The sequence below is a fragment of the Polyodon spathula genome, chromosome 3, assembly GCF_017654505.1.
Source record: "Polyodon spathula isolate WHYD16114869_AA chromosome 3, ASM1765450v1, whole genome shotgun sequence".
Lineage (NCBI taxonomy): Eukaryota > Metazoa > Chordata > Actinopteri > Acipenseriformes > Polyodontidae > Polyodon > Polyodon spathula.
Window position 1 is genome coordinate 86881124 of NC_054536.1, and position 17965 is coordinate 86899088.

Genomic DNA, 17965 nt, shown 5'->3' on the forward strand with positions numbered 1-17965 from the left:
ATAGTAATTACAGTTCTTAATAAATATTGTAATGTTGCATTCTACACACTGTCCATGTGTCCAATAAAGCTCTTGAATTGAGTCAAAAATTGTGTTTTTTTTTTTTTTTTTCTAAATGGGGACATATTGTATTTAGTTTATTTTTTATTTATAAATGGAAAAGGCAATTTAACAAAATTTCATTCAATAACATCTCTATGTAAGAATGCACTTCTCTTACATAACACTTTATATACAAGTTACTTCATCGTGAGGCATACAATTTAGTTAAATATATTCCACCTTTTAATGCCAAACGACAGGCTTTCCACAAGATATACTGCTTGAATGATGTTACATTCCACACCTCAATATATGTGGTGAGGCACTGCTGTCCAAAGACCTTTTTGATTGCTAGCAAAACCTTATTTTCTAAGTATTGATTTCAGGGCAACCTACAAAATGCATAGCCTTACCCTGATAGATCTGCTGTCATGTTTTACAGTAGGAATCAGGCAATCAATGTCAAATTTTCCCATTGAATGGTGTACAATGTGAACTCATTTATCTGTATTAAACAGGAAAAAAGCAGGATTCATCAATCATCACCACAAAGAACATTCTCCCATTGATTAATAGCCTGTTTTTTTTTTTATTCATGACATTATTGAACAGGCATTGCATCTGACTGCACTCGTGGGCTGGACTCCTATAGATATAACCTAGTATTGGAATTCCCCTTGGAAAAAAAAAATCTGAACAACAATGAAATTAGAAGTCTCTGGACTTTCATCCACCAATCAGGAAGCTCCATTAGAGGGCACTCTTACACACCTAGGGATGTCTAGCTTTACAAATACAAAACAGATGGAAAACTTTGAAAAACTATTGTGTAATTGATAACCCTTATTATCTTAGTAGTTTCAATGAGTGACAATAAAATTGTTCTTACTGTGAATGTTGTTTATTTTTATTACAATTCCCTTTAACCCCAATTACCTCATCCTTAAAGCAAACTAGCTTTGTGAATAAAAATAAATAAATAAAAACATCAAATAAAAAAATATCTATCCATACTGTACAGCTATCTTAAACATTTGTTCCTTTGTATTTTTTACAGGTTGCTTGTGTTAATGCTGCCATTGCAGGGAAATCAGAACTTCTCAAATCAGGAAACCCAAAATCTACGTTAAAAAATATATGGACAGAAAGCAGTAAAGACTTGTCTATCAGCCGACTGCTATCACAGACTTTACATGGCAAAGAAAATGCCACTGCTTTGGACCTGCGATATGATACCCCTGAACCATATTCTGAGCAGGACCTTTGGGACTGGCTGAGAAACTCCACAGACCTTCAGGAACCTCGGCCAAGAGCCAAAAGACGGCCAATTGTCAAAACAGGGAAGTTTAAGAAAATGTTTGGTTGGGGGGATTTTCACTCCAATATTAAAACTGTCAAGCTCAACCTGCTGATAACTGGAAAGATTGTGGACCATGGGAATGGAACTTTCAGTGTCTACTTCCGTCACAACTCCACCGGCCAGGGGAATGTATCTGTGAGCCTGGTTCCCCCAACCAAGATTGTAGAGTTCGATTTGGCACAACAGAGTGTGATTGATGCCAAAGATTCCAAGTCTTTCAATTGTCGCATTGAGTATGAAAAGGTTGACAAGGCAACCAAGAACACACTCTGCAACTACGACCCCTCTAAAACGTGTTACCAGGAGCAGACGCAAAGCCATGTGTCATGGCTCTGCTCCAAGCCATTCAAAGTGATCTGTATTTACATCTCTTTTTACAGCACTGACTACAAACTAGTGCAAAAAGTGTGTCCAGATTACAACTACCACAGTGACACTCCCTACTTCCCATCTGGTTGAGGCTGGTTCAGTTTGAAGTTTGAGGAAACAAAGGTAATTTAACAAGGCTCTGGTCTCAGAGAAATGGCCTATTTGCACTGTCCTGAATGCGTTCACTTTTAAATGGCGATGCAGTTTGGGGAAAAGTTTTATTATTATTATTATTATTATTATTATTAGTAGTACTAGTAGTACTAGTAGTAGTAGTAGTATTAATACAAAAAAACAGATCTCTTACACAAGGGTCCTGCTAAGATATCTAAACAAAGAGTAGCAGCAAGGTACATTTTTCAGAACCACGTTCAAACTGTTACATTAATAATATTGTATTCAATAATACATTGATAATACACAATTTTTAAAGGAAGCAGGATGTTTATTCCAGAAAACAAAATAGCTAACAGGAAATGCATTTACAATTAATACATTTTCTGGGTGTAAATATATTGTCAATTTCCATTCTCATTTGTGCCCATTTTTAGTTGACCTATCAACAACACAACCACAGTTGAATCCCTTTACCATTCCCTCTTGGAAATCTCACTCAAAGAGTTCATTCTGCCCTTCTGAGATGACTATGTGACCCATTTCCTAAAGAAAGTTTTAAAAATCATTCTTATTCTACCATGCTGTTAAATAATTCCAAGTATTTTAGTAAACACTTATCTCTTCCACTAGGAATTCCAAGCCTTTTCTTCATTACGACCACATCCTAAATTAGTTAACTGACTCTTAGCAGCTTCAAGTAACTACATTAGAACCCGCTTGGAGTAAAAACCTGCACTGGATTAGATCTCAAGGGCCAATGTGTAGTACCACTGCACTAGGTGCTGTATGTATAACCCTTCTTTATACTAGGCTGATCATTTGCTGTTTTGCTGATCCTGTTGTTACAGGTGCATTCAGATAAAGGCAATGTTTCATTGCTGCTAACAAAGACCTGATAAAGCTGAATTAGATCGTTTGCATTCCAAAGATAAGTAGACACATTCAAGGCAATGCAAGTGCTGTCCTTTCTTGAAAGGGAAAGGCTATTGGTGAGCAAACCTTTTTTAATGGACATGTTTTATTAAGGCATTTTGTGTAAACAAGAAATACTCTCTGGCTAATATATATTGGCCACCAGAGGTAGATGATGACATTTTCATTAAAAGTAACTTACTGATATGTACGCTATAGAAGGTTTGTTCACCTTTATTATATCAATGTAATGAATTCTATATCCTAGGCTTAATTTGTATGAATGGTTTGTATTGTATATAGTTTATCCTGTGTTAATTGAGCTGCTTCTGTATATTCTCTTGTATCTGTCATTCTCTCTCTACCCTTATAACTCTTCCCCTTCCTTCCTTCTCTCTCTCTATTTCTCTCTCTCTCTGCTTGTTATTGGTTAACACAAAGGACATGATTGATTAATTTTATCAATGTAGATGTGAACTCTATGAAACAGAATTATGTACAAAACAATTAATATGTCAAAGATATAAATATAAAACTTACAAGTCACCTGTATTAAATTATTTTATTTCTGGAGAACAACAGAGGAAATGTACATAGAAATAAAATGCTGAAAGGTTTTCCGTTTCAATTTTTGAATTTATGGCATATTCATTGAACAGAGTGGTGCTTCGTGGTTTTTCAGTAGCATATTAATAAAAGCTCTGGTTGCTATGTCGACTGTATTTCAAACAAATACTGTATGACACTGCTTGCTATCCGCCCTATTACCCCTCCGTTCAACCCCACCCCCACCCCCCCCCCGTATACGAGAGAGGGGGGGTGTGATTTACAACTGAAATGTGTTCAAGAGGCAAAGTTACAGTATTAATTTAAAGACTCATTCCTGTATTATTAAAACCATCGTTTAAACTGTGCTTTTATATGATACTAATCACGATGTAACACTTATCGTATTATACATTTTTTTAAAAAAGGCTAAATGTATAGGCCTGCTTTGTATTTTATGTGACACACTGTAGAAGTGACAGTCATGTGAAGCAACAGTAGTACCGGTCTCACAAAGCAGTGATGTAGATCAGTGGTTCCCAAGCTGCAAAAGGTCCCGAGGTGGGTCTCTGAACAGGGTATAGTGAAAGCACAGTATTATTATGCTTTTCTTTTCATTTTTTAGTTAAATAAAAAAACAAAATTTATACATTTTATAGAGAATTTGTCACACAATCCACCACTCCCCTTATATCAACCACAAATAAAATGTGTTATATTATTAGGAAGCCTATCAGAAACATCATCATCATCATCAAAACAAAAAAAAAAAAATTCTACTTTCACTGCATGCCATTTGGTTAGTATTCAGGGTGGTGGTAAAGCTGAAAAAAAAATTGCTCAATTTACCAATAAAAATAAATATATCTTTAGCCTCTCTCCATATTGTAATTGCAAGCAGTCCATTATGATCGTCAAGAAGCTGATGTTATTATCTCTCAGTGTGTCCTGCTGTCGAACAATATTATGCAAGGCAAAGACTAACTTAAAACATGTAACATGTAAGGTGATACAGGTTTGCAGCTGAATGAATGGTTTTGCTCTCCAAATTAATTCTGAACAATGGTATTCATTTTTGTAGGCATTGTAACTTTACTGTGTTAATATGCCTGTATTTAATAGATACCGTGAGTATGTTGTATTCGTGCGATTGAATTTTGAATTTAAATTGAAAGCAGTATGGCTAGGTTAGGTCTGCATCAGTTTTTCAACAGCAGTAATAATTTTAGGGCATTTAAATTTATGAAGTGTTTTGTATGTTCTCTTTATATGTAGCTACCTAATTAAATAGTGAGACTTTTATTGGAATTAATGCTAGTAGGCTTATCACTGTTGGTCAATGATGGAAGTGGGTGAAGAGGAAACTTTTTGGACAAACACAACATTTTGGACCCAAATCCCACCTATGACTGCTTGTAACAAAGCTGCACAAAGTTTAAAGAACCAATATTATAAGTTACATATATATATATCTATGATAATATATTATTATATATATATCTGTTTATTTACTTCTCTATATAAGATATATCATTTAAGATTTCTACCGTTATTGCAATAAAATTCCTATTTGACTTCTTTGAAGATGAGGTCTTTTTAGACACTAAAAATGTTTACAAGAATGCTTGAGGGGACTAACTTTGTTTTTAATTTCTATTCAGCATGCTTTTGATGTTTGTTGTACAACACTGTACCTGTTACATTTTTCCCAGTATGACAAGCATTGCTTTCTCTACACTGAGTTGAAAACAAACAAAAATAAACAGCTTAATTGCTATACAGGTTTGTAAATCACTGTCAGTTCCTAACCATGTGTAATCTAATACTTCCTTTATATATTGAATAAAGAGGCCATAAATTGGTTGCAAATTACATCTCTACCCCTAAGAATTTAAATAAATGCACTAGTATGATACTTCAACACACTTGCTGTAAAATTACAGGACCAAATGAGCTGCATTTGGCTTTAGAAATGATGAGACATAAAATACAGTACATTTAGTTTGCTCACAACTTATCACTAATTAAACTAGATGCTATCTCTGCCAAGCTAATGCGTTGGCTGCTTAGTCCGTTGGGGGGTTTATTACTGTTCTCATTAAAGTGTTGTTTTCAAAGTTAGCCCTAAATGCTTACATTTAATATGTGTTGAGGGAGTTAGTTTTATATTTCCATATTCCCCTGTACAAATTAAAATGTAAATGTGGGCAAAGATTTTGTTTGTTCACTAACTTTGTTTCTATGAAATTGACTCAATGGCTTGGTTTACATACAGTTAGACACTCCAAATTCTCTCTCTCTCTCTCTCTCTCTCTCTCTCTCTCTCCCTCTCTCTTGTTGTTGTGAGACTGCACAGACATATCACACATATTCCTTCTGCTAAGTACTCGGCCAAAACATGGTACAGCTAAAAAGGGTGGGTAAATTGCCTCACGCTAAAAAAGCTGAGAAAATTTACAAGGTAGCAAGTTTGTGTTCATGGCAGGGAAGATCTCATTTGTGATGTAACCTCACATAACATTTTACTATAACTAAAGACTGTACTAAGCAATTATTTATTAACAACTGGGATCCAAATACCAAAAAAACAATAAAAAAAAACAAAACAACAACAACAACAACAAAACCCCAAGGTGTTTAGAGACTCTTCATTCAGTTAGATTTTTTAAAATCTAAGATGTACAGTTTTGTTTTTTTCATGTTTGGTGATCGAATTGCTTTAAGTTTTTTTTTTAAATTATTTTATTTACTTATTTATTTCATGGCCAAATGAGGCAGGCTGCATTTGCAGTTCTTCAACACAACCTAAAAACTTCTTGTAAACCCAGTTTAAGAAAGCTGCAAGGTATCAGTTGTCGTGCAAGGCCAAATTATAACAAAGAAACATTTAAATATACCCTCTCATATTTTAATATTAATTATGTTATTTGAATTTTGAAGAATGAGTGAGAAAACTGAATTAACGTTGAGTGATTTAATTCCCAATGCTGATGCACTGATATTCGAAAATGAGCCCCTGGATATGCCTGGATTGGAAGATCAACAGAAGAATTCCACTGCTCCAGAGTGACCCAACTCTATGGTATTTTTAGTTTTAACTAGAAGGGATACCCAGGAACTGCTCCAGCAAAGACTGGGGTGGAAAATTAAGTTGTTGTCAACATGCTTAGTTCTCCTTTAATAGAAACAGTTACATTTCACGATACATGTAAGGCTAAAGTATATGAAAGATTTATGGAAAGTGGTGAGAGATCCACATTGTACCATATTCTGGGGTAAAATATGTTAAATTTACTTTTTGCATGCAAAACCAGCTATGGGGCCATTAGTGTGCAATAGGAATAAACACCATAACTAATTAAGTAAATATAGATGGCAAGAAAACAAGTTAATTGCTCATGGTGAGAATGTAAAGCAAAAGTAGGCTAGGATGATATCATCAGAATAGCTTCTGTTTTACCACAGAAGTTGTATTTTTAAAACATATTTTACTGTGTATCCCCACCCTACCAAATATGTAAAACCTTACTACCAATGCAACATGACTGGGGCTGTTCTTCATTTGCCTGCAAAATGAATTATGAAACCTATCTTGGCATTGACCATTGCAGTGACATCTTGAATTACCACTGAACATGTGAGACGGCTTGCTCATTTAAATAAATGAAACAGTAAGAGACGTGTTTTGTGCTGGTACAGTCGGCTGTGTTTTATTGGGACACCTCAGGAGAAGTAAAAATATCCCGAATAAGCAGCTGTCCCAATTAAACGAGAGGCATTTGAGACGACCTTAGTTACGCTTTTTTTGTTTCTAAATGAAAAGACCACATTATGATTAAATGTTAAATACATAACACATTTTTTTTATTCCTTAACAAAACTAAATCTTTGTGTTTTATTTCTACATGAAATGAAAAATAATGAAAATCAGTGATGTTGACACGCCAACGTTCTTTGCTACGCGACCCTGTTTTGTTCTGAAAAACTAACTCTGTTCATTTTTTCAAAATACTGTATCCCAATTAAACTCAGTGACAACCCAATTACAACACATAAATAGCATTGGGAAGAACCGCCTCCCAGAGTTGTATCCCATTTACGCAGAAATTCCGATTATCAGTGTAGCGATTAGGCGGCGCCTACTGTAGCAGCTACATGACCTGCAAATATAAAATGGTTCCTACTTGTTGGCTTTAAAAAATCTACAGCAGAATATTAATCAAATACAGAATAACAAACAAGACAACTTGTTAAATTATGTTTGAACTTCTTGTTGACTGAGGAAGGCTGTGAATTACATTGCCTCTTCATTAAACAAAAGTTGTTAATAGTAATTTCAGTATGTATTGTGCATAATATATTTTTACACAACAAACTTGAACACATGGAGCCAAACTAAACTTTTTTTTTCTTGACCTATTTGCTCTTTGCTGTTTATATTCTACTGATAATGTCTTAGGAATTTGTGACCTCAGTTTCTCAGTTGCACTTTCCCATTAATTTTATAATTTTGTTCAGCACTCTGTTCATATTCTTTCTTTTCTCTTTTTCCTAAACAGTATTTTTAATCAAAACCCAAATGAAAACAGACCTGTCTGCCTCAGGGATATTTTTCCATTAACCATTTTGACACATGGGTGACTTTAGGGGATTACTGGTTTTTGAGGAATTATTAGCAGCCGTACATTTGCATTTTAATACAGTTATCTTCAACTATTAATGTTATTTAGTCTTCCGCTTTGTGTCTGCTTTGTTTCTAAACAATTCAGGCAACAGGAAAACATTCCCCCAGTTTTTAATATTTTTAATTGCAATGCAAAATTGCCTACATTAATAACTTCAATATCAGTAACTACGAACACAGGTTATATAATACTTATCATAACTTGTAGAGTACTGCTGGCATTTTGCACCTTTCAGTTTATTGACTGACATTTTTAATGCATGGGCAGACAAGACCCATGGGGTGATGGTAACCACACCTCCTCTGTCCATAAAGAGATGTACAGACCATCTCAATGAGGCCATCAAGGTGAATGACTGGATCAGGATTTAAGTCACGAGGAACATAATCTTGAGATACAGGCATTGAACAGAAATTTACTAATACAGTATCTTCCATAATAAATATCTATACAGTAGATCCACAATGGGCTATCAAGGATGGCAATGTGTTTAATATGTTTCGGAGGGTGAAAATTCGCCAACGGTCATCTCTTATAGTCTTCACTTTTAATAAGTTCCCTCTGAAACTTCAGTAATTTGTGTAAGATTTTCCCAGATTCGACGTCACTCTTGTATTTTCCTGTTCTATACCTTTCCATAAGGAGAGGTTCTGTTAGGCTGCAGCACTTATAATGAGGAAACCATTAAGCCGAGATTTCACAACCATGTGAGCAGGATTTATTTCTGTTTAATGTATTTTGTTGAAAATGAATTTCTACAGAAGACCGGCCTGGTATTTTGTGACCTGGAGGTCAAAAGTTGAAGGTTTTCCAGTCTTTGTATATTAGTTAGGTTGCCAGTGTGACAATGACCAACACGACATACTTAGTTTATAAGACATGGATATGGCAAAGCCTCATTACAGTATTCTACACTCTGTTAAATACTTAAACATTTCATACTGCACCTTTCTCTTTCAGCCAGTGTGATTTCACAGGGTTATCAGGTGGACGTCACTCATCATAGTTTGTTACGTGATTGAAAATGGTACATTTTATCTTAGCAATTGCTTCATAATAGGGCCCTAAAGATTACAATTATTTAACAGATAACTACAGACACAAAGTTAACAATCATTTACTGTCATTTAAACTTTCTATAGATTGTTGAAAATACATTTTAAATATTTGGTAAACATTCTGTAAGACATGGGTGAGTCACATTGCTCTCAGTATGCCTGCACTTTTCTTTGGTAATGATAGGGAAGCTCAAGTTTTATTAGATTACTTGATCTTACAGAAAGCCTCTTCTTATTAGATTGAAAACATTTATCTAATGCAGACTAATATGAATTATATTTGTTTGATATAAATCTTATTCATATCCAACTGACTCTTAGTAATGAAATGCAATTTCAACCTAAAGAAACAGCCTTTTGCCTTTTAGGTAAAGACCTTAAAGCTTCAAAACAGTGTATTGCTTTTCACTTATAAAAAACAAGATCAATGTGCCTTTAAAAGTCTGTCATACCATGTGCAACTCCTCAGGAGCAGTAGATTGGCAGTTTAGAATTGCCTGTCTGCATTACTGACATGCCAAACTCAATTCCTGAGAGTGAAACTATCAGCAGTAAACATGACTGATGTGCGGCACACACCAGTCCTCATGAATATTCATTCAGTGATCATGCTAAGCAAGGTGTCTGAAACGCATACAATGTTTACACTGTAGTGTGCAAGTGTATTTGTATTTGGACTAGCTTAAATTGTAATAATAATAAAATACCTTATTTGAATGCAAATCATGTAGAACCCAACCTCTATCAAAATACAGAACGTTTCTAGTGAGGTACAACAACTAAACTAAATGCTGAAAGGAAGAATACAGAAAGGAAGAATGAACTAAACAAAACAGTACAGAAAAGTATAAGCAACAACACCCCACTCCCGCTGGTTGATCAGCAATCCAACTGAATCTATGGGAGATTCCCTTAAAGGTTACAACTGCATTCCTGACAGCCATTTAAGACAAAGGTTAGTCTTAACAGGGGTATCGTTAGTAACACAAATATTTACTTTGGTTAATATTTGATAATCAAGGCATTGTTAAATTAGTCTCATATATATATATAGTTTTATTTCAAAAGAAGAAAATTCTTACTCGTACGAGATAAAGATGCTCTTTGTGTCCAGACAACCTATCGAGAATTATCCATTACCAAGACAACTAAATTTGGATTCTAGCCTTAAATGCAGAATGATAATTGCATTATGAAACCCACATCAATTTGTATAAATCACATGCAAACAAATACTATAATGTTCATGAACTCAAAGCATGAGTTGAAAGCAATAATACTTTTCTTACATTCCTCTTAAAACCAAACATTATTTTCACTTTAAGGTCTGCTTATTCTCAAGTTCATAAGAGGATTAAAACAATGCTCATTGAATACTTAACGGATGTTCACTGCCTCCTCCAGCTGATTCATGTCTTCAACAATACAGCAAAAGAGTGATTAACTATTTAGGTATTACACTGAAACAGCAATTCCTCCACCAATATGTGAACCATGGGATATTCCACCACGAAACTCCGGCACTGCTAGCTCAATAAACTGAATATATTTCAATTTATGTCTACTTCAAAATGTTCATCCAACTCTTTCTCTGATGATGAATCAGGGCTAAGTTAGAGATTTGATTACAAGTACTTTTAGGATTGTAGACATCTGACGCAGCGGACTCCCACACCAAGGCAAAGACTTGTTTGTGTATCGATAACCTTGGATTTCGTGTTGGAAGCCCCGTTTGAGTGTGGTGCTCATGCTTTTATAACCTTCTCTTTACCCCTGTGATTGGATAGTTTGGTTATTTTGGGCAGTGCCTGAGTCCACGTGGAGTGTTTCTCATTGGTTGTTCTCATTCCGATGCAATCCCTTGTTCTCCATTGGTCAGCTGTTCTGCCCCGTTTTATGAGATGAACTGTTTTCTGTCCTGTATGTCAAAGTACACAAAACTGTCTGGCTTGCGGCACAAAAAAAGTCATTCAACGATCGCGAAAATAAGCCAGTTCAAGAGTTAGTTTGTGACTTTTTTTAAAAACATTCTTTGTCAGTGGTGGAGTTTGTGACCAGAAACCAAGTAGACACAGAGAATGGCTTAAACCCCCCCTCTGTATATTTCAATTATGTTACTTTCATACACAGAATGATATTATGACCCACTCTGATGCTACAACATCAAGTTTTATTAGGTATATTTCTTTTGAATTAAGCTTTGGGAGTGTTTGTCCACTTCCTATGGAGAATGCAAATGATATTCCACAGGCTCCTTAACAGAATCAATTATATGCCATTGTTTATTCAGTTACTCCCTTCTTAATAAATTACAGACTAGAGGCTAGTCCTTAGGTTTACCGATTACTTAAGTAACATGAGCTGTTGTAAATAGTGTCTTGTCTCTCTAGACTTTAAAATAGTGGGTGTCTTCAAAGGTTCCATGATCTGCCACATTCCTGTATCATCTTCAACACATTTTTATGAGAACCATGAGTACTTTTTAAATGATATATACTGATTTAACTCAATAATTAAAATGTTTCTATCAGTGTTCCAATTTGGCCTTGCGCCTACTAATATAATTTATCTTTTTATTACAAGTAGGTCCAACCTGTTTAAAAAAAAACGAAAAATGGGAAACAAAACAAAAGATCCAGACATAGTGTTACACAAATACATAAGGTGGGTAAAACACTAACAAAATATTCACCCGAAAAACATTCAATAATAGAACTCTTTGCACTTTCCGTGCGTTATTTGCTAAATATACTGTATGTGGAAAGGGAATTTATTTAAAGGGTATTTAGTGTGACGGTGTAACTATGGTTAAACGGTTAACCGATAGAAATCAAATAGTTTAAACTGATTTTTCATTAAACGATATTTACATCCCTAGTTCAAAGTGAATTATGAACTATTTTAAAACTGTACTCCTTGCACTTAAAAACTATATAACTATATATCCCAGGATGCCTTAGCTTCAGTAATTCTGATCCTTATGGTATTCTAGGAACTAATTAATAATCCAGCACTGTGGGTAAGTAATCATTTTATAAATGCTGATAGTAAATCTACAAAAGGCCACCTTACAACATAATAATAATAATAATAATAATAATAATAATAATAATAATAATAATAATAATAATAATAATAACCTGAATCCAAATTCCACCCATGAATATTTCTAAAATGCAAAACTAGAAAGAGAATACATATCATCTCTTCATGTTAATAATCCACCTGTTGGTTATTTAATAGAGAATTGATGGGATCGAGTGCAACGCTTATTACTCTTATCTCCATCAAGATCTCTCAAGATGCCTTTTACACCTTATATATTCAGTTCCTACTCAATTCTTTGGAATGTACATTACGTACAGTGCCAAGAAAAAGTTTGTGAACCCCAATGATAATTATGGAAATTCTATAGTTTTACCATGATAGCCTACTTGAATCAAAACTAGTCTTTTCTTAAATATCCAATAGGGTTTATATTAACCAATTCCATGTCTTTTGAAACAAAATGATGGATGAATTAGACAAACAATGATTAATTAAGATTCAGGGTATGTGAACAAGTAAGTGAACCCTGGTTTTATCAGCTAAATTAAGGGGATAATTAGAATCAGGTGTTTAAATAATTAGATAGAGCTTCAGGGGTGAGTTTGGGAGGCCCAACCCTATATAAATATCAGAAACTTTGTGAGTTTGGTCTTCACCATATAGGTATGTGGAAACACATCATGCCACGATCAAAAGAAATTTCTGAGGACCTCAGAAAAACAGTTATTGATGCTCATAAGTCTAGAAAGGGTTACAACACCATTTCTAAGGATTTGGGGCTCCACCAATCAACTGTCAGACAGATAGTCTACAAATGGAAAAAGTTCAAGACAATAGTCACTCTACCCAGGAGTGGTCGTCCTACCAAAATATCTCCAGGAAGAAATCGGAAAATCATCAAGGAAGTCACAAAGAACCCCAGAATAATATCCAAGGATCTGCAGACCACTCTCTGTGAGTGTTCATGAACAAGAATGGTGTTCAAGGAAGGATAGCCAGGAGGAAACCACTGCTCTCTACAGAATATTGCTGCCTGTCTGAAGTTCGCCGAAGAGCACATAGATGATCCTTAAGACTTCTGGAACAATATTCTCTGGACAGACAAGTCAAAGGTAGAACTTTTTGGTCTCAGTGTGAATTGTTATGTTTGGCAAAAACCAAACACTGCGTTTAAACAGAAGAACCTCATCCCAACTGTCAAGTATGGTGGTGGGAGTGTGTGACAGGGTGTAGCCTGTCTTTCTGTGTTTCTAGTGTTGTTTAGAGCGGATGTTAGTGAGTCTGCGGGGTGGATCTGTGAGTAAATGAGTTTGTGTGAGGAATGTGTGGAATGTGCCTGGACTAATGAGGTGTTAATTAATCAATTAGTCAAGGCACCTGTTGGGAGTGTTAGTGGGTGAGTATTTGAGAGTGAGAGGACCTGTTCGTGCCCTTTTGCTTTGTGTGTTGATTATTATTTAATTAAAAGTATTTTATTTGCTGCACTTTCCAACTCTGAGTCTCTTCAGTTTGGCTACCTTGTCACAGTGTGTGATGGTCTGGGGCTGCCTCAGGACCTGAATGGCTTGCCATCATTGACACAACCATGAATTCTGTATTGTATCAGAATATTCTAGAGGAGAATGTCAAGCCATCCGTCCGTGAGCTGAATCTGAACCGAAAGTGGGTCATGCAGCAAAACAATGATCCTGAACATACACGCAGATATACAAAAGAATAGCTGCAGAAGAAGAAATTCTGCGTTTTAGAATGGCCTAGACAAAGTTCGGACCTAAACCCCATCGAAATGTTGTGGCAGGTCCTGAAGCGAGCTGTCCATACAAGGAAGCCCTCAAATGTCACTGAGTTGAAGCAGTTTTGTAAGGAGGAATGGGACAAAATTCCTCAAAACTGATGTGAGAGACTGACCAACAGTTACAGGAAACACTTGGTTGAAGTCATTGCTGCTCAAGGGGGTGCCACCAGTTACTGAATCTAAAGGTTCATATACTTTTTCACACATGGATATTGAATGTTGAATCATTTGTGGATAAATAAATGTTGAAAAAGTATCATGTTTTTGTGTCATTTGTTTAGTCAGTTTCTTTATCTTATTAGGACTTTGATTAAGACCTAATAATATTTTAGGTTTGAAATATGTGAAAATCTAAGGGGTTCACAAACTTTTTTACAGTTAGAACACTGTTACTCTTTGTAAACCCCCATTTTTTTCTTTTAACAGATATAATGCTACACCCTACTCTAGTTCTGATGTGTTCACTACTAATGGGCTCAGCGCCTACAAGTCTAGCTTTGGCTGGGGAGTCAGACTCCATATGATTTATTTAGTTGGTAGCCTGATCATGCTCATTATCAATCTAGTTGCATGTGAGACTTTCTGTATTGGAGATACTTGGCATCTCTTATTCAGGATCTCGACAGTTGTTCTATGGATTGTGGACCATGTCCACTGGATGTCAAGGTGTTGCATGCTGAAGAATGACCCATCTCACTTTGTCCTGGTATCTGCAAAACCCAGTTCTGAGTTCAATCACTGCTTTCTTCTTGACCTTCGTTGGATGCTGGGTGTAGATTGATGTCATCATCAGTGCCACTGGGGTCTTCTTCAGATGAACATATAGTGAGAGTCAGTTTTGTCTTTCATCCTGGTTTTCACAGGTACGAAGGTTCACACACATGAGAAAATTTCCATGAACTATCTTCTTACCAGTCATTGGATTGCGAATTTTGAAGATGCGGGTTTGAGGGTTGCAATCATTCACAATATATAGTGTAACACAAATGGCCTTATTTCAGGTTCATGCCCCTATAAAAATGTGACCCAGAGACTTAAACATGAATTTTCAGCACTTTATGCACACTTTTATTATATAAAACGAAAATAAACAAACACAAACCTCGTTCTTACAAGCACTTATTAAACATAAGCAGGTCCCTGATTCACTTGCAGGACAGCTAAGCTCTTTACCTGACATACAAAACATATAAACACTTGTGACAGGTGAGAGTGATGTAGTGCAGAAACAAGGCAATCCAGACAGTGATTCTCCAAAAACACCTGTGTTTTATTTTAAATAACATAAAAAGCCGCCCCACTACCAGCAAAGGTATCGGGTGTGCGGGTGGGGGTTGGTAGGGGTACACGGCAAGCGTTCAAGCTCAAAAACCAAAAAATGTATTACATTTTTGTATTTCACTTGTAATCCCATGTCCAGTGCACGAAAATGCGCTCTCGAAAAGTCCGGTCTGTGGTGCATGCTTTTGCTGTGTGGTGAGGAAGTGCTCAGTGAGGTGTGGACTGGCTCTGTGGCTGCAGCTCCTCGCTATAACTCCTCCTCTGCAAGAGACAAAACAAACACGTAGCAAATGCAGAAAATGCAGCTCCGGCCGTCAGTTACGTTTTCAGCGCAAGGCAGCGTACTGACGCAGCTGCTTCCCCTTTGTACCCATACACTCCTCCCTGCAACCCGTCGCCATGGTTTCTCCAATTGAGGGCCGTCCCGCAGCTGCTTGCAATGAAGTCGTTCAGGGTACTTGCAACTATGCGCCCCTCCTAATATGGTCACCTTTCGGTTTCCACCTACCATCAATACGGTCCATCTAGGAGGTAGCGTACCACCGTCCTTACACGGTGTCCTTTCTCGTTGGGAGGGATGATTTACAACAACGACTCTTTCTCTTTATCTCAGCACTTTTACACAAACGTATATAAATCAAACATAGGTTTAAGCTACACACAGTACCTTTTTATTCCAGTACATGACATCCAGTCAGGCTCTTCACACAACAGCCTCTAGCAGGCTGCTCTCCTTAAATATTGGAAGTTGGCTCTAATTTACAATAACGAGCCAACTGGCAAAACAATAAAACAATTTTCACCCTGTCCCTACTACAAAACAAACATTTTTATACTCGCAGGGCCCCTGCCTTGCTACAACATAAAAGGCTTCCCACTTGTCAGCTAATTTTTATGGCCTCTTTCCATTGTTTTCAAGAAGAACTCTGCCTCCTTTTTCAATCCTGGCACCTTTTGTCTTCTGATAGTAAACTTCTGCGTGGTGTCTCTGCTCTTTAGTAGTGTTTCTCTCGGCTAATCCAAAGATTCCTGTAGATCTTTCTTGAGGGACGCCACAATTGTAAAAGCTCTGCTAAATGGCAGACTCATGGGCCTCCAGGATGGTTGGCTCTATCAACTACCCAGGCAGGGATCACATTTAATCTGACCAACCCCCTGTTACTTCTAACCTATTGCCCAGCCCTCTTTCATTTGAAAGTAAAGCGGCGGCGAGTTTTAATATCAAATACGTTTTGTTCACAAATAAAATCAAATAAAAATAAAAAATAGATTTAGATACACCTGCAGTTTATAAATAAGCGGGGGTCTTAGCTTTTACAGATCTTTCACCACCCCCCCTGACAGCTTATCAGACTCTGCAAGTAAAACTGTATACAGCTCTCTTATCAGACGATGACCAATCCTGCTCCACACATATAGTTCCCAACTAAAGGCATCTGCCATAGTGTTCTTCGGACCAGGGGCATATTAAAAAAAAATGTTTAAAAATAGTGGTTGTAGTATATAAGTACCTATAGTGACAAAGCGTGTTTTCTCCTTGTTACTTTGTCACTCTTGCCGTGATCTTTGGCACTCTCTTCCATGTAAACATAGCACATAGCAAGTTGGTTTAAACAGGGCGGTACCATGTTTATTTTTATTAGCGGCATTCCTTATCAGAAGGTTAGCCACATTCTAAATAAAATTTTAAAAAGTGTAGCGTCAGAGTGGGTCATAATATCATTCTGTGTATGAAATTAACAGAATTGAAATATGCAAAGATGGGTCTTAAGCCATTCTTTGTGTCTACTGGGTTTCTGCTCACAAACTTCCCCAATGACAAAGAATGCTTTTAATAAAAGTCGTAAACTAACTGCTGGACAAGTGTTTTATCTTTACCTATCACTGAATGAATCATTTAGGAGTCTTTCAGAAGGCAAACCAGACAGTTTTAAATATGTTTTGACACCTCGGACAGTGAACAGTACCCCTCATAAATAGAGCCGACAGGGGTCGAAACCACAGACCAACTGAGAACAATCTCTGAATGCGAACAACCAATGAGAAACACCCCACATGGACTTGTGCACAGCCTAAAATAACCAAACTAGCATAAGGAACAGCGCTCCAGGCAAGAGAAAGAGGTGAGCTCTACCCACTAGAAATGGCTTGGAGTTCAGAGGGACGAAATGGAAGCTAAACTGATCTGAAGAAAGTTTCTGAATCATGGGAGCATAAGTGCTCGAATTCATGGAAGGCAAGGAAGAACCAATACTCTAAATAGTGGCTAAAATCAGCTTTGAAGAGAGCCATAGCTCTTTGCCCTAAGAGAGACTGAATCAGTAAACAGAAGCATACCCAACAGCTGGACCTAAGGTGATGTACAAGCTGTAGAGAAGACTTGCAACAAGAACACTTCTATGAACTACATAACTCTTCAATTGCACCGCATTATCTGAATGGAGTTACGTCTGATCAACTGAGCTATTTCCAGTGGGAAAACTGCCAACAACATCTATAATACTGCAAGACTTTAAAAAGAACTACTTGTTTATTGCGAGCCTATGCAATACAATGCGTACAGCAAAGTACCGTCTACATTGGAACTGCGGATCCAGAGAGCTGCAGTATTCATCGACACAGATTGACTTCTATCTAATATTAAATACTTTATGACTCGAGAAAGTAACTGAAGCGAATGCTATTAAGTTAAGCGGATAAACTGTTCTAGGAATAGAACTCCTGTTTTAGAGTGTGTAAGAAATGTATTTTG

The 17965-nt window shown here is 36.5% G+C and overlaps 1 protein-coding gene across 1 annotated transcript in view; it reads left to right on the forward strand.

The window, feature by feature from the left end:
• LOC121313575 (neurexophilin-1) overlaps positions 1-3547 on the forward strand; it is a 29514-nt gene extending 25967 nt beyond the window's left edge. Inside the window, exon 2 of the mRNA XM_041246253.1 lies at positions 1100-3547. Coding sequence (XP_041102187.1) covers positions 1100-1861 — 762 coding nt within the window. The 3' untranslated portion in view covers positions 1862-3547. The remainder of the gene's footprint in view (positions 1-1099) is intronic.
• Positions 3548-17965: the final 14418 nt, after the last annotated feature.